The 18,527-nt window shown below is 46.8% G+C and overlaps 1 protein-coding gene across 1 annotated transcript in view; it reads right to left on the bottom strand.

The window, feature by feature from the left end:
- LNX2 (ligand of numb-protein X 2) overlaps window positions 1–18,527 on the bottom strand; it is a 47,777-nt gene that overhangs the window by 6,287 nt on the left and 22,963 nt on the right. Inside the window, 4 exon segments of the mRNA XM_078865064.1 lie at window positions 1,269–1,575; window positions 5,275–5,452; window positions 8,383–8,520; window positions 10,645–10,806. Coding sequence (XP_078721190.1) covers window positions 1,269–1,575; window positions 5,275–5,452; window positions 8,383–8,520; window positions 10,645–10,806 — 785 coding nt within the window.

Below are 18,527 nucleotides of genomic sequence, written 5' to 3'. Positions count from 1 at the left end.
CATGAGGCTAAATCACACGATAGAGAAAGGCGATATCACAGCAAATTTCCACAACAAAATTCACCGGTAAAAGTTACCGCAGAATGTTCTGTTTTGCAGACACATCCATTGCGATGCTATCTCCATACGCGGTTTTTCACAGGAAATGCGTTACCGGTGACGACTGTTGCTTACATCACCCTCGTGCATCATTGCTTTGAGAGATCAATCTCGTATTTTCTCAGCTGGAACATCGGCACATGATTTCAAGCAATGTCCCTTAAGGATGACACCTCAAAACTATCCCATTAATACTGTAAGCTTTCTTTTTATTACTCAACACTAGATAACACTCTTTTATACTAAAATAAATACATTTTCTGTAAGTAATGTATGCAATTTATAGATTTAAGCGCCAAAAACTAGGATCGGCTGAATTTTCTACATCATGGGCTGAGACTGGCTTGAGAACCCAGTGCGGCCATTGATGGATCTACAGAGTCCAACCCATGGTCTCAGCAGTGCTAGCTCGGTGATTTAACCTGACATTACATGCCCTCCTGACCATGAGCCATCCGGCAAAGCGGCACAGTATTCGTAGTGTGCGGATCGCATCTGGAAGAATACGAGTTTGCATCGGAGTCAGGGGTTGATCAAGTGAGCACCAATTTGTATGAAGTCACCAGTGGTATAATTTGGCACACATTATACAAAAACCAGATGGATGGGATGCTGGCCAGGGACCGAGACTAACAACGCAGCGGCAGAGAGGACACTCACGAAGAGGGATGAAGCAATGCAACGAGATCAGCTTGTGTGTCGGTGCTAGACGGATTGTTGCATCGCGTGACCATGAGGTTTGGTGACAGCTCTGGCATGCCTTCATTCAACAGTGGCTAGTCCATGGGTGATGATGATCACACGGAAATATGAGTTGGGAAGATTGAGCAGCGATGCAGCATGCCGTGCACAATCCATCTCGACCAGAATAACGCCCCCCGCCCCCCCCCCCCCTTACCCCGGCCTACAAACTTGAATCGACAAATTGATGAACGGATGCGGTGGAGTCGGAGGAAGATGGACGGATCGTTTGAATTATGGACAGACAAATGGACAGACTGACAGGATGAACGCACCGATGAACGGACAGGCTGATGGACTGATTAATGGCTGCATGGATTGAAGGACGGACGGACGGATTTACAGATGGATGGATGGATGGACAGATGGATGGTTGACTGGGCGATTGATCCCGGCGAGTGAGTGGCGATGCAGAGGAGGCTGCTTGCCTGGGCAGTCCGAGCCACATGAGCCACGGCGGCGACCAGTTGGCGTCATACTCGTGCTCGGCGTTGGTGGCCTCGCCACCGCCGGTGCCACCGCCGGTGCCGCCGGTGCCAGCGCTGGGGGGCGGCGGTGGGGAGGAGGAGGAGGAGGGGGGGGCGGTGACGGGGGCACCCGCCCCGGAATGGACGCGCACCTCGAGGGCGCGCAGCGTCACCACGGGACACACGGCGCACGCCTTGAGCTGGGCCACCGCCTCGCTGTGGCTGCGCCGCGTCAGGTCAACGCCGTTCACGCTCATCAGCACGTCGCCTGTGCCGCATGGGGGTGGGGTCGATAGCCACAGTGGCGAGATATTAACTCTAGATTTGAAGCTTTCGTGACTGCAAGGATTCATATTCTTAGTTTTTTTCGGTAAAGTCACGTAGGTAAAAAAAGAAAATTAATAAAAGTAAAATAAAAATAAAAAATTAAAATCACGACGTTTCGGAGGCAACACAAGCTACCGTCTTCAGGTGGAACAGTCACAGCACGATAGCTGTATCAAGTGAGAGAAATTCCAAGAAAACCGTATTTTTATATATACTGGTTGAGGGTGGGAGGAGCCAAGGCAGGCCCTGAATATTATTTTTGTGAGGTTCGGTGCGGCTGAAGCACGCTGCTAGGAATGAGCCTTTGTTGTGTAAACTTGGTGCGGATGATGTAAAGGTGCGTGTAAAAGGGACTGAGCCTTTTTGTTATGTAGAGATGATGCGGCTTAAATCGCTGCCAGGAAATATTAACTACCTCGCCTGGTATACAGGAGGTCGTGGGTTTGATTTAGACCCTGACGATGCCTGCTGTATACTTAGAGGTTGCATGTTTCTCCCCATGGTCGCGTGGATTTTTCTCAGTGTCCTCCGGTTTTTCCCTCCGCATGTAGAAACATCCGTTTAGAGTATTTGGCTGCGATACATTTCCACGTGAAATGCAACTTGGTTGAGCTATCATTTGTGATATCCAGGTCGCTTTAAAAAAATAGGTGCATGGCTCAGTCGGCCTTACCAGGTCAAATAAAAGTAGTTTAGTTTTATTTACTTCAGAAGTTATCCAAATGTCTACGAGGCTCAACAATTAGTGTTGTTTTAACAATTCTCTATTTATTTAAAGTTGCGCATTTTGATGTGACGTCACATTTCTCAACACCCCCCCCTCGTCACACATCGTCACAAATGTCTGACCCCCCCCCCCACCCTAGGTGCGTGACGTCATTTATGGACGGCCCCTAAGCGTGCAGCCCAGAGTATATTGGATCAGCACAGAATTCAGATTGTTGCAACCGGGTTAATGTGGATTTCTGTCGTTCTGAAACCCAGGCCAAACCAGACTGTTTGAAGCTTCGTGCGAGTGTCAAATTGCTGTTGTTATTGTTGTTGAGTAGCTTTGGTCACTCGTGTTTGATTTAGGGTATGTGCAGCTTTGTTGTTGTATTTGTTTCGCTTTGATCGTGCTTATTTGATATGTCACGCTCAATTTTCTACGTCGTGCAGTTGAATTCATTCGTGCATTAAACTGCAAAATCCACCGCTACGATATTTGGCACACAGCCCCGTCCGCTCTCCTCCCGTGGATCGTGACGATGGGGACAGGCCGGCTAAATAGACAACAAAAAGAATACATTCCGGGGACGATGATTGGATACTCGGCATTGTGTCCTCCTGAGATGTGTGTTCTTGTTTTGGGCAGACTGGTGGAGCGGTGGTGCAGCGGTCAAGCGCTCCACCGCAACATTAACAGCTGGTCCGAGCGATGCGTTTCAGATTCGAATTTTAAGATGTTTCAAGGACAATTTTGGATATTTTGTTGGATCACTTACATCACGTGACAATTCAACGTGCACACAAAAATGATGTCACCCGATTGCCACGTGACAAAACATTTCTGGCGGGAAATGTATGTAACTAATGATATTTATGGATTCTTCCAAACATCAGGGACACATTCCTCACTTAAAAAATCTATTGAAAAAAATATTTACCAAAGTATGAGGTTTGAAAATACAAGAGGACATACTAATTATTGGATGATAATGCATTTATTTGTTATATACTTATTTTACTACAAGAAAAAACTTGTTATTGTACTGTGAACATATTGCAACAGACAAATGAGTAAATAGTTACCCAGTAAATGAATTACGATTATTTCTATAGTGTACCACAATCCATCAGTAACTGCCATGTGTTTAGTACATCAGACTCTCACGAAAATATTAACAAAGGTAAAGGTGCAGGCCTGCAACTGATTGCTCACGCCACTGCTAGCAGAAGGGCCTTCCTTACAGCGAATACGAGGCTATTTGGGCGACTCTTACACTCTGGCCACAAAACCACAAGTGGCGGTGTGTTGAAGACCACGGCCGGCGATTGCATAACATCCATTCGGGATTGATAAAATACGTACCACTTTGTAGGAAGTCAGCAGTGTTCATCGCATGGAAAAGACTGGCCTCAACCATGGGAATGTCGAATTTCCACCACAGGCTCAGGGCTGCCAACCAAGATGAGCACTGGCCATATTTGCTGGTTAGAATATTCTGCGCATGAGTCTCTCATTTGCCTGCACTAATTGGTAGGAGCTGAGTGCATATTATTAATATCCGCGGTTAATCAAAACCTAACAGTAGCTGGATGCGAGCCATCACAGGAGTTGGGGGGGGGGTTGTGGGGTAGGGTCAAGGCGAAAAACGGAGGCATGCGGAAAGTGTCAGGAAACAGATGGGGATGGTGTCACAAAAAACAAGCTGTCAGGCAAGCACTCTTAAGTGATCTATTTTGCCACGTGATTCAAGCGCACAAAGGAGAGATGTGCGCACGTAAACACTCAACCGTGCACACAAACGGATGCACATGTTGGGTGCGGAAGTGGTGCGCTGTGGCACGAGTGCTCCAGTGTGCGGTAATAACGGCGGTATCCGTGGTGCCGTCACACTGCGAAGTGAAGTCAAAAACTTTTCGGAGAGTTTTTCTGCCAACAATTTCCAAAAAGAACTATAAGAGATCTGGATAATGGCGTTGGTGAGCTGTGCGTAAAATATTGTAGCCGTTGATTTTGTAGTTTTCATGAAAATATATGCATTATCTTGGGATGGATAGACGGGCAAGAAGGCAGACATAATAATGCCCAGGCAGAGTGGAAAAAAATCCTCTTGGTTTGTTTGTGAATTACTGAGAGGGAGAGAATGGCCTTCTGACAAACTGGCCTCCTTAATCCTTTCCTATCCCGTTGACATAGGTGTACGTGTACGTCATTAGTTTTTCTTCCGATTCAGTTCCAGTGACACCGCCGTACGTGTACATCATCAGAATGGAATCGGAAGACAAACTAAAATAAACGAACTTTATCGATACTGAGGCTCCCACAAGGTCATGTGGGAGGGCGTGTGGCACAGGTTGGTGCCAGCTATCATAGGTGCGGTCGTGTCGCTACAGTTCTCTGCGGTGAGTACAATGTCTTTAAAAACAATGGCCCTACGCCCCTCGCTGAACCGCCTGCGCGTTCCGAGATTCGGCGGTGAACACCGCAACTTGCAGACGTCTCAGAATTGGAAAGGGTTAAAAGAGGCCAATTGACCTTTGTGTTGAAGGCCGGTGCGTAACCGGCAAGCCTTAGTTTCAGATACAGGGTGCAAGTATACAGGGCCGATGTCTGCAATGCAATTTTCCCATTAAAAGAAACGCATCATAAAAAATGCACTTGAGAACAATTGTTCCCGAATTGATAATTAAACAAGCTGATCATTAGTTTTATTGCTAAAGTCAAGCCGTGCCGAAATTTCCAGAGCCGGTCCAAGTCGCGCGGGTGATATTCGAGCGCCCATTTTCAATGGAACGCGTCCGAGACGGCGTCCACCGGGGAGATGATGCCGTGACATTTAGCTCACGTGCAGGTGCCATCAGGATCATGAGTGACGGTGGTGGCTGATGATGCCGATCATTTGAATGCGTCGGAGGGGTGGGGTGGGGAGCTCACCGCGGTGGATGCGCCCGTCCCTGCCCAGGCAGCCGTGGCCCTGAACGCTCGTCACGAAGATGGGCAGCTCCCCGCTGCGGCTGGCGAGTCCGCCCGCCACCGTCATGCCCAGCGACTCGCTCGCCTCCTTGCGCACCGTGACCACCTTCTCCTGGCACGACACCGCTTGAGACAGCTCCTGCCGTGCAGGTGGCACACGCGCGCGCGCACACACGCGCACAAAAAGATCCCCCATTTAGTGGTGTTAGCGAGCACCTATGAAGGCCGGCACGGCACACGAGGGGGTGGGTGGCCAACACCACGCCTGGCCGCCTTTGTCTCACATCGCACCAGGTACTCATTTAAGGTTGAGTCGACCTAAGGGAAGCCCGGGACCGGTTCAGATAATCATCACTGGTGTTGGCCGTGAGCGGGAATCGAACCCGGGTCGCCAGGTTCATAGCGCAGCGCGCTAACCACTACATTTCCGCTTCCCACACACACGTGAATATGTGTGCACGCACATTCTCGCACACAAAAACGCGCATCCTCATGGAAGCGTGCATGCACGTCCGCACAGGCATAAACACACACACGGAAATTGCATAAACACGCACAGATGCACACACACACACGTGGAAAACGCAGCCTCTGGAATATGACATCATCGAACTACTTCTGATATTACTCGAAGTGCTTCTTGTGCCACACAGCAAGTGGAGAACCTTGTCACGTGCATGTTTTATGGAGACAGGATGGTCATGGTAATCAAAATGGAATAGATTTGCTTTGGAAATTAAACAAATATGATGAGAGCATTTGTGTAGCCATTGATGACAGTGCAGAGACCATTATTACGTTTGTATTCCCTACAATGCGTCTGTTTTGCCACTAACGTAGAAATACTTAAGAAACTGGCCAAACATATCAAGAAGGGCTCTCATTATAAAGCATTGACTCGGCGAGGCTTTTACGAGCATACAGAGAATTATCATTATAATCGCAGTATTCTTTTCCCATCTGAGCAGGGTAGCCGTTGAAGAAAGTAGAATAATTTATATTAATATAATTCAATTAATTCTGAAATTATCTCTCAAAAAGTGTCTCTTCTTAATTCCTAGAATTAAGGAAATGTCAGTGGCTTGCTTTGAATTGGCCAATTCTGTCTCACTCAAAACCACGGCATAATGTTTCTCTTGGATATAACTTCAAGCAAATAAAACTGCACATTTGCAGAGTTGTTTTTTGGTCAGAGACAATGCCGAGAGCGCATAATTCATCACACTCATGGCATTTCCAATCCGAAAAAAATTGACGTCATTCCCTTTTCCAATTGTCTCCCTCCATGGCTAAAGCCAGCGCCCACGAGGTGCTGGATCAGTGGATAAGTCCCATGCCTCGAGCCACCAAAGCCAACTTAATAATCGTATTTTTTCACAAGCTTATAAAAAAGACTTATATTCTTCCTCTGACCCAGCACAAGTGGATTGTAAAACCTGAAGGAATTCTGTCACGTCATAATTGTTATTCTTGGTTCACAAGGAACGATAACCATCGTCACCTTAACTATGAGCACACGTAAAAAAACATTTCGACAGCGGTAAGTAACGCGGGTAACGATGACGGTGAAGCGAGGCAGACTTGTCCCGGTACGCCACGTGGACTCTTCACGAAATCCACAGCACACAAACGGCAGCTCACTCGCTCTCGTGCTGCCTCGACAACATCACCAATGCCATCAGCAAGCCATCGCCATCTCTCGCAATCCCGCGATATTAATAATCCACCCAGCACCCGCGAACGTCTGCTGTGCACTATGCAGAAGTGATAAGGTATCGAGGAGAATACAACAATATTTACGACCAAATATGTATCATGTAACAATCGAGGTAATATATTCTTAGGTTTTTTCGGTAAAGTCACGTAGGTAAAACATCAAAATTAATAAAAAATAAAATAAAATAAAAAATCACGACGTTTCGGAGGCAACACAAGTCTCCGTCATGCCTCCGAAACGTCGTGATTTTTTATTTTATTTTATTTTTTATTAATTTTGATGTTTTACCTACGTGACTTTACAGAAAAAACCTAAGAATATGAATCCTTGCAGTCACGAAAGCTTCAAATCTAGAATCGAGGTAATGCTTTTTCTTCTTCTGGGTAATCGAAATGACATCAATTTTGTAGGTCTTATACTTATTTCATTTTTTTTTCACCCACTGTGTGTACGTTATTAGCGTTGAGAGATTGTAATGGCTAGAAAGACTCCTGGCAGGCACATGTTCAGCGAACTGCTGCTGAAAAACTTGTAAGTAATCTTCATGCACGCTGGAAGTACAACAATGAACAAATACTAGAATACAAATGTGCAGCGCTTAACGCAGCAGCCTCAAATTGCACCTAGCGTGGCACAAGTGCAAGTTCAGTTTATTTTGTCTCAACCAGGTGAAAACTGAAGATGCCAGGACAGTCGTATTTGCAAGCATGACATGGGGCATTAGTCTGCCAGTAGGAGCCGATGCATGCTGCCTTTTGTATGTAATCCCAATTGAGTAATTTGCGATGTAATTTTTTCGAATTGGCTACATCTGGACCCTGATGGTGGTACGCAATGGCCTACTCTTATAAATCAGTATTATGATAATTGTTTTTTTTTACCCTTCTATCTGGCAACAAAACTGACACCTTTTTTACAAGGAGTCATGTTTGCATAGACCACAATAGCTGCAGCCATAATGCAAACAAAAAACATAACTCTAATAATATATGCACTGTCCTTGAGGTTGATTGGTCCACACCCGAGACAGCTTTCCTTAGAGCCTAGTCTCACATGGGTTGGACCAGATTACGCCAAAAGGTGTACGCGACCAGATGACGCCTTTTGTTGCCAGATAGAAGGGTAAAAAAAACAATTATCATATTTTTTACTGGCAAATGAGGTTCCAATGGTGTAAATCAGTATTATGTTTTTTACACGGACGGTATTAATCAGGGCGGCCGCCAGGGTTTGAACCGCCAAACCCCGCGCGACGAGCGGCGAACGCTCCCTCGGCCGCGTCACCGCCACCAAGCGCCGCTTGGCCCGCCGCCGCCCGCTGGCGTTTGTTCCGCGCGTCGCCGTGCGGGTACCCGGTAGTGGCAGGGCTTGGGCGGGCTGGGGTGGGCGGCTCCCGGGATCGTGTGGCTCCGTCCGTCCTGGCCGCTGGCGCCGGGCGGCCCCGGCTTCCCCGGCCGCGATACCACGATGTGCACGCGGTCCTCGCTTCCCTGTGCCGCGCACAGCCCCCCGCCCACCGCCGCCGCTCACACCTTTGCGCATCTTTCCATTCGTATTCTTTGGGTCTTTCGGTAAAGTCACGTGGATGGGTTCAAAGGAAATAACAAAAAAACCGCGACGTTTCGACCGCAACACAAGCGGTCGTCATCAGGAAAAGGGGGTTAAGCTTCTAAAGGCAAACTGTTTATAAAGGTTTGAAATGGGCGGAGCCCAAATGTCTCTTTTCATTCGTCGCGGCTCGGCTACCGAGCATGGCTCCGAAGGCTCGCCGAAAAAAACCCAATGCCGAGCGGCCCAGCAGCAGCAGACCGTGTCCGCGCTATTAATGTTGCGGTCAATGGAGAGTGAATGCGTTGCTTGAGTTTTCTTTAGCGAGGTTGTGTTCAGAGAGCACGTGGGGGGGGGGGGGGGGTGGAGAGATGGAGGAAATTGCAAGTTTGAGCAGTGCCGATGGAAGACGCAAAAAGGTATATTTTACAACGTGCACTTTACGTGTGTGTTGAACTTTTTTGGCACGGTACACAGCCAACAGTGCTATTGGGAGGTGCAGGGGACGGACAACAAACTGAACACAGAAAGCAGGTCGAAAGAAATGAGTTTTCAATCTGGATTAAAAAGTGCATTTCTCCAGTGGCTTCCTCATGTGGTGGGTGAACACAGCATGGATGGGTTGAAACGGTCTGGTAGACCACATACTTTGGGTGGAGGAATCGATGAGTGAAGTTCACGGGAATGGTAACCATGGTAGCAGCAAGAGAGGAGTGATAAGGGGGCGACTGACAGCCAGTGAGCGAGCGATTGGATCAATGAGTGTCATATCATCAACCTGACTTGCCGTACGATGAATTTTAGTCGAGAACTTAGAGGCAGGAATCGAGATATTCTGTATTACCTACTAACACGTGTTGTGTACATGGTGTTATACAACACGTGTTGTGTACACGGTGTGTCCATGCGCTAAGCAGTGTTCAATGAGGGGGTGTGGCAGCACTATAACTCTCCGAAATAGAATGAAATATGAATGACACTTTCACGCTAAATTTGCGGACTTATCTCGTGTGCACGTCAGTTTAACTTCTTTTGCACCCTACGTGACCAACCGTGATAATCAGAGGTTGCTGGGGGGGTATAACAAACTAAACACCAACAGTGGTTCTAATTGTCAAATCTTACTGACGGGCTGCCAAAACGAGCAAACGTATTGTTTTGTCCTGTGGAAGCTCTCTCTGCCCGTCGGCTTTCTAAACACCGCCGGAGTGTCGTACGCGCGCTGGCGAGCGCTACGTAATACATAATTAACGCGCGCGCCTCTGCCTTGGCCACATTTTTCGTGTTTTTTTTTTATCCCAGTGACAACGAGCCGCTGAAGTGGGGTTGAATATGTTTCGCAGCGTAGACAGACGGAGAGGTTTTTGCTGGGTTTTTTTTTTATTTTTCCCCCCAAAAGAAAATTCGGAGATGCCTGCCCATTGAGATGCCAGTCTCATACCCCAGTTCCCCACTCTCATTGGAATGCTGAGTTGCTGTTGTCCTATCAAGTGCTGGCAGGCTCTAAATTAAGCAGATAATGCAAATATTAAGCACAGTGCTCGCGTTGTCACGGCCCTCCCCTGCCTTTGATTTGAACTGCAGCCAATACGCCACTGCCTCCTCGGCCCTCCCCGCAGTTCAAACGCGAAAAGCACGACAGGCTCTGCTCTGAATTATTGCAGGTCACGCTCTGATGTTAATGAGTTGAAGCGTTATGAATTAAGCGTTATATATAAAAAATAAAAAGATCATTGGAAAAAAACAAGCGGCCGCACGTGATTAATTGAAGGTCGCGCCGAGGTTAAGCCAACAATGGGTTTACATTTGTCCAACATTGGTCGGCTGTTGTCAAGTGTTAATTTGCGAAGCGACTCATGCTGCGTGACTGCTGATTAGATGCACTTCGCCGTGCCGTTGGCTTTGCGCAAAGGGCGACGGGGAGCGTATCTGCGCAGTGCAAGCTGGGAGCCGGCACTGCAGCTACGTCACGGCACGCAGCTGAGTGTCACGACGGACAGACAGCCGGACGGAGCTGAAGCAAGAACGTTTTCCACCTCGGGTGGTGGGATGGACGTTGGTCGCACCTGTATGACCTGCGCCGCCATCTCTGGAGTGCCCTGCCGCAGGTCGTGCCCGTTGATGGAGAGCACGCGGTCGCTGGGCCTGAGCCTCCCGTCGACGGCCGCCGGGCCTCCCTCCAGCAGGTCCAGGACGAAGACCCCCGAGTCGTCGCCGCAACGCACGAGCTGCCGGGGACATGAAGAGCGGGGGTCGCGTGCGTGCAAGAGGATGTGGGGAGCGGTCGCGTGGCGGTTAGCGCGCTGCGCTTTACGAACCCGGCGACCCGGGATGGATTCCCACTCACGGGCAACGCCGGTGACGATTATGCCGCATCAAGTGATTTTGATGTTTCACCTGAAGACGGAAGCTTGTGTCGCGTCCGAAACGTCGTGATTTAATTTATTTGTTTTCTTTTAACCTCCGTGACTTTACCGAAAAAAGCAAAGAGTATGAATCCTTGCAGTCACGAAAGCTTCAAATCTAGAATTAAATAATCATGTTCTATTATTCATATTTAGTCACTTGCTTACCGATTTTACTGTTTTTGCATTCCTATCGTTTGTTTTATATTGATTGCTGTTGTAACTTGCTGACCTGCCCACACTGAATATCTGTGAAAAAGAGCTTCATAGCTCATCGGATTCCTCCTCCTCCAGTCTGAATAAAGATCCTGATTCTGAATTGCAAATCCGGTGTGCTGGCCATTTCATAACATAGCAGCTTCCCTACTGATGATTCTGTGTTCCTATTTTCGGGTTAAATACTCCCATGAATCAAATGGAGTCAAACCTCAGCCCGTTCAGTGTAAACGCATCTAAGATTGACTCGTTGACTTCCCCAGCAAAAAAAAATAAAAATCCAATTTCTTATCTCTGCATTTCCGAGTACAATGGGTCGAAGGAAAAATAAAACTTCAACATATGAAGGGTAAAAAAAAATGAATCTGCCAACACAGCTCCACTTGGAGCAGTGTGGGTGATTTAAGTCAAGCTTTCACTTGTGTGTCTTTCTCCCCAGCCTGTTCGCAGTAATGCAAAAGCAGCAGCGTCTGCCTGCTTGTTCGCGGCTGACTTGACCCTCGCTGTTGGGAATTGTTGGAAATTGGATGTGTTGGCGGTGGAAATTGAACTCTCTCTTTAGGGCGCTTGTTATTCTCAATTCATCCGGCGGGAAGCTTCGCGCGTTATTTTAGACCCTCGCAGAAATCATTAACAGTGACGGCTTTTTAAATTGGAAATCGGAAAATTAAAAATGAGATAATTTGTACGGCCAAAGGAAATAAACCGAGATGCTGCTCGGACAAGCAAACAGAACCCACTCGTGGCTCCCCATGACGATCACTCGTGCGCGTTATTCAGGAGGTACAAAGTATTGCCCATCGCGCTCCATACTTTGTGTCTCGGCAAATTTGGCCATTTTCTCCATTTCACCTCTGCTCAGTGTCAAATCAATCAGACTGCCCAATGTTGTTGCGAGCCTGGAGTATGTCTGCCGATTTGCACAATTACATTCGACATGACGTCTTAATAACAATACTTAGCTCCGACGGTCAAATGCATTAAAGCAGAATTAAACTGAATATACAATAAAATACGGAGAATTACCGCACAGTTGAATTAACCAGAATGGACAAGGCTTGCTGGGCGTGATACAAAATGCATGTAATGCACGTGGAACCCATTTCCATTTGATTTCCACAAATGATCAGTGTCGACATTTTGCAAAGAAGACTTTATGGGAAACGCATGGATTTCATTTAACAAAATCACAGTTAACCATGCGTCTTTCACGTTCGTTATGAAATTGTATTCATACATGGGCTTGTGAATCGGTGATATTGTAAAGGAGCGAGCGGCTCGCAATCAGAAAGCTGCGAGCCGAAGTCTTGACTCGACCCATCATCTCTTCACGGTCAATACAATGAGTACCACCGTGTGAGAAAACCAACATCGGTTGTCTTGTGGACACACTCACCCTCGTCACAGTAATATGGAATTTCCACCACTGGTTTAGGGCATTTCCCATAAATATGCTAATTGCCTCTTGTTATGCAAATTCCTTTGTCAAGGCGCTCTTCCCCCTCCAACCCAGCTTAAATATACGCTGCCAAGCCTGGTGGTGTTCATTCAGACGCTGTCTTTCTGACAGACCTGTTCTTCACCTGAGGACGGCTGCTTGCGTTGTGGCCGAAACGTCGTAAGAATAATTTTATTATGTTTTATTTTTATTATTTTATTATTTCCATTCTACGTGACTTTACCGAAAGAACCAAGAAGATGGTTTAGGGCTGTAAACAGGAAATGAGCACTGGGACCTTTTTTTTTTATAAAACGCATCTATCATCAACGGGAATACAAATATTGGTGGACCTTAGAACAAGTGCTTATCTGCCTCGAACCGTCACGTTGGGTGGAGGTGCGGTGCAGCGGTTAGCGCGCTGCGCTACGAACCCGCCCCAAGCTGAGTTTGATTCACGGCCACGGCTAACACCGGTGCCACGCGGTGTCAAACATGGTCCTGGGCAGGCACCAACCCAGGGGCGGTTTCTTCATTAGGGCGATTAGGCGACGCACCACCAATGTGTGAAAGGGACTTTTTCAATCACATTAACAATCTCATTCAACCACAGAGCTATGCTAGCCGTTACTGTGCCTCTGGATATAGTCCAATCAGCGTCATGTCACGTTCTGTGGAGTACCGCCTCTTTTTGGGCGATTTCACTCCGGCTGAGAATCGCCCCGTGTGGTCCCATAGACTTACATTCAAAGATGTTTTTTTTCGAAGGGCGGGCGCTGCAATGCATTCTCTATGGCTTCCGGGAGGGCTCGCCCTAACGTGCTTACGTCATCATACGTAAGCACGTTTCAGTCAACAAAATTATTTGTCGCCACCTAGTGGAATCTTTAATAAAAGAAACTGAGTGGATTGTAATAATAGTGAGTATAGAAACAAACAAGATGTATTGTAAGAGTCACTTTATTTTTCATTAATATTAAAGAAGTGAAGTTGCCTTTACATGCTTAAGCTGTTAGTTTATCCATTGCATGGGTGGACCTTATCCTTATCAATCATCCAGACATTTGCCCCCCCTGAGAGATTTTGCAGGAGCCGCCACTGCACCGACCACCAACCCGCACTGACCAACCTTTCGAAATATTGGTCAAACAAGCCCCACGACCAACACAGCATGGCGAGGGCTTCATCTGGCAGTGAACTGACAAAGGGTTTCTTTATGATTGCTTTGTTACAATCATCCAGCGCACCTGCGATGATGTTTCTTGACACGAAGGGCTGAATTTGATTGTTGAGTAACTGCGAAGCCTAACCCTAACCCCGGGACTTAAATCACAAGCAAAGAATGGCATCGATTGCGTGTGTTTGTGCTCACTTACAAATTACCATCCACAAATTAACCAACAGCGGAGAAAAATATAAATCGTCGAGTTTTAAGGGTGCAGATAGAGGAGTAAGAGATAGGTTTCCAAAAAAAATGAACCCGTAAAAACAAAGTTTTTCACTATAAATCCTTTATATGCCTGGCGGCTAGAGTCCTCTCGTCCTCTGGCTTGAGATGGCTGCCACCTATGGGCCAGATGATTGCCTGCCACCATTAAGCAATTGGTAATTAAATATAATTTATTTTTTCCTAAAAAGTGTAAAATTTTGAAAAATAATTTTCACGAAAATAAATTGTCACGCACAACGAGTCTGTGTGCAAAATGTCAGCTCGATTGGATCACGGGAAGTGGGTTAAAAAACGACCGAAAGATTTGTATGGTCGTTAGCGCGCAAGCAAGCAAGTGAACTTAATATAAAGGATTTAAAAATAGGCGCTCCTCTGCTTGTACGCTGTAGAGATTATAACAATAAAATATAATATTTTTTTTTTACTGTCATTGAGAAGAAGGCAAAATAGATTTGTGTTTTGCCAAATGTTTATTTCCAGGCGTTGCTTATGTTTACAGATAAATTAGTCTAATTTATACTGGAGAGGAATGTGTGAAACGTTTGCTGTTTCACATTGACGGGGGTGGTGGGGGTAAAAACATCAGTTTGCATTCCTCACAGCTCAATTCACACGTTCAGAGATGCAGTCCGTTAGAGTGTTGGGTGTGTACCCCGTCATGATAATGAATACGTGATTAATATTATATTTATAAGTGTTCGTCACAACTGCCTTTGAGTTGCTCTCGTTTATACTACATATATGTTGAGCTCATTAAGACAGGGCCTTCGTTCCTATCAGCAGAGTTACGTCTAGGAAGGGAGGCTTCCATTCTCACGGCCACAAATATATAAATAAGTGATATCGCACCTGAGACCTTCACGGGGCATCGGTCCTTTGTCCGAATTAAGTTAGTTGAAATGTTGGTCCTTGCAAGGAGTAGCAAACACCATACATGGATATAACATCCGGGTTCCTAGTCTAAAGTCTTAGGGTCTATATCGTCCCACGGTCTAGGTTGGGCCATGTTTGTTTGTTGTAGTACGGAGTAAGACTGATGGCCTTAATCTAAGTTGTATTGTGGTTGTTGTTGTTGTTTGACTTGCATCCCACTGGAATTTTTGCACACAGCGTTGGTGTACGGTGCTTTTTCTGCAATATTTTGCTGTCTTTTCTTGGATTTTCTGTTTGCACTTAGTCACATATTCACTTTGAGATGTTTTCTTGCTCATGTTTTTGTTTTTTGTTTGTTGCGGTTGCACCCGATTCAAGAGCCGAATGGCTCACAGGGCTATGCCTAATAGATGAACTTGAAAACTTGAAACTTGAAGGTTGCATTAACGGTAATTAATATCGATGAGAAGGGGCGTGATTTCAAGGTTGGAAATTTCCATTTTTCATATTGAACTCGAAGTCCGTCTATGCCAAGGGCATGGGGCTCCCAGGAGCTACCTCGCGAAGAGGACCCACTGACAACAAGATACTTGTTCTGATATATTACTGGAGAATGATTGTTTCTGTGATGAATTGTTCTGTTTGTGGTCTGTTGCGTGGTGCACAGACTTTGCGTATACTGTCAAGTTCTTGGAGCACTTTTTCGTGCTAACGCCAGTGCGATTCCATATTTTGTTAAGGCTAAGGCTATATCATAGAATTTGCACATTTTTCTATAGTTGCTAATGTGGGTTGGTTTTGATATATCTGTTAAGGAGTGCAACACATACGTGGGCACATTGTTACGCATGGCATGAGTGCGCAATCTATTAGTCTTTAATTAGTGAGTCTGACACAAGGCATACCGAGTCTGACTCATCGCCTGAGAGGTGAAAGGTCAGAGTGGTGCAGGAACCTTCGTGCCCGACACCGGAGACACCACGAGGGGCCCTGCCGGCCGGAGTGACGGGCATCTGCCGTGCGCCAGCGAGGGCACGACGACGAGGCTGGCGGTCGACCGCCAGCCTCGTCGGCGGTTGGGGCTCCCGTGCGTCACGCACGCGCACGCACGCACGCGCCGAAGGAGCGAAACGCATCCTCGCTGGCAGCCTTGAGACGGTGCCATGCAGCGGCGTGCCAGCTGCGGACTGTCTGGGTGGTTGCAAGCCAAGAGGGGCGAGAGACTGACGGGAGGTGTCGGTCCTCGCTCATGGACGGCGCATCGAGCGGTTGCCTTGTTGTAACAGATCTTTTCCAATTATAACATCACTTTACTGAAAAGGGGGGGGAGTACACTTTAGAGGGCTCATACGTTAGCTGATTATCCACCTAGACATATTTTTCTTTATCGTTCATTGGTTCGTACGGTTGCTCCAATCGGTTGCGTGTTTTTCATGTACACTGTAGAAGAAGAATTGTGCAGAGTTGACGTGATTATGACAATAGTTGACGCTTTGATCCATTAAATACTCAGCTTTTTAATGTACTGAATGTCCGAGTGGGTTATTTATGTTTCATGAGTCATATTACTTAAAAAAAGCCTGAACTGCTGGACGGATCTATGAACCTGGTTACCATTGTGGAGAAGGTCTTATAATTAGAAAACTCCGAGACACGAGCTTGCACAAATTAATAAAACATTTTTTTATAAATATTGTAAGACCCTCCACATACAACAAGATTGCACATTGCTATGGCGAGGGCGACTTGTTTTTTTCCAAAGGACAACCATTGTTGGACTTTTTCACAGAGCAGAATACATTTTATCGACCCCAGAGGGATGATGGGTTTAGTCAGGATTTCAACTCGTGACCTTCTGCTTGAGAACCACTCGCTCCTTTAACATCCAACCACCGATTTCTTAAGACCATGTGTAAATACATTTTCGTAACGAGTGTGTCACCGGAGCGTGGTTAACCGTGATTCTGTTGAAATGGAACCTGTATGTTGTTTTGTGCCTTCAAAATGTTTTACTCACATTCCATTCTTCACGTTTGTTTCGAGACTGGCATTCGAAGAGGATATCCATTCTCCACCGAGTCTGACATCACCAGCTCCCCAATGCTACCCTCTTCAGTTATGTATATCGAAAATGCTTCCTCTGTAATACAAAATACATCTGGCCCAAATGCCAAAACACCAACATATTTTCTCCTTCTCACTGCCAGGAAAAAAGAAACTTTTTGTAAATTTATATTTGACAGTTTTATCCCGGTTGTCATCAGAGTGGTTGTCATGCGTGTGTGTCAACTGATACCCTGGGCAGCCTGACATATGAGTTGCTCCAAAAAAAATAAAACTGTCGGAATTCTCGAAGAGCAGTGCAACCCTTTGTGTGAGAGAATGGCCCACGGAAGTGGATATGCCGGAGCTACCTCTGAGATCCCTTCAAGTGACGTGTTCTGCCATGTGAGAGGGGTGTTCGTCTCATAACAATCCCATATTTTGAATTCCCAAAGAGCTGGAATTCACCCCAATGCAGAACCAAATTTTATGCTCTATATTTTTTGGTATTTTGCGCAATCACCGGCGACCGGGCTGAGACCACAGATTCACACTCCACTCGAGAACGCGGATTAAACTCTGCTGCAACCAGGCTTCGATGATCCCAGGAGCCCAGCGGGAAACCGGTTCCGCGCTCTGACCTCTGAGCCACCCACCCCGTCATGATGTTTAACATAACGAACCTGTTATTGTTGATTGACTGTGTGCTACCATTACACACGTACGTTCAATGAGACGGCAACTTCGACACGCGTGATGGTGTCGCTCGCTTCCGCCACGGCGAGCACTGCAAGTGGTTAAGGTGGGGGTGCTGTGTATGCGAGCGTTTGTTTTGCGAGCCGATCGTTCATTCTCGCGTTGCTTCTCACGCCTCTTGCCGCACGCACCGGGCCAGTGGCTTTGGCACAACGAGCCCAGGGCGGTTTCTCTCAGGAGTCTGTGTCGCCTAAATTCTTTTGGACTTTTCAATTATATTTCATGTGATGAGATTTTCATCGCGCGACAACGGCCGGGGCAAAACTTCCTGTTGTTTAAGCGTCCGAACTTTGTGAGCTGCGCGAGTCCCTCTGGGCCACAATGCAGCGAAGGCAGTGTCGCTCATGTGCTTGCTTCTCGATATGAGATATCACAATTGAAATCTTTCTTTGGACTGGAGAAATCCGATGAGCTACGAAGCTTTTTTATTTTTTTTTGACCAGGTGTGAAGGCCCACTGAGCCATAGAGAGCTCTTTTTTTCCAGAAGCGACCTGGCCGCAAATGATAGCTCGACCAAGTGGCTTATCACGTGGACATTCAAAGCAGCCAAATACTCTGGGCGCGTGACGTTGATTCTCAATGTGGAGGGGGAAAACTGGAGGACCCTTAGAAAAATCCATGCAACCACAGAGAGAAAGAGAGACACGCAAATTCCAAATAAAGAGGCGTCGTCAGGGTTAGGATCGAACCCACGACCTCCTGTACACCCGGCGAGGCAGTTAACATCTCGCCACTTTGCGAGCGGCCGGCGATGCTCTGCCGTACCT

This window comes from Lampetra fluviatilis, chromosome 19, assembly GCF_964198595.1.
Source record: "Lampetra fluviatilis chromosome 19, kcLamFluv1.1, whole genome shotgun sequence".
Lineage (NCBI taxonomy): Eukaryota > Metazoa > Chordata > Hyperoartia > Petromyzontiformes > Petromyzontidae > Lampetra > Lampetra fluviatilis.
This window is presented reverse-complemented; position numbering and strand designations above follow the sequence as displayed.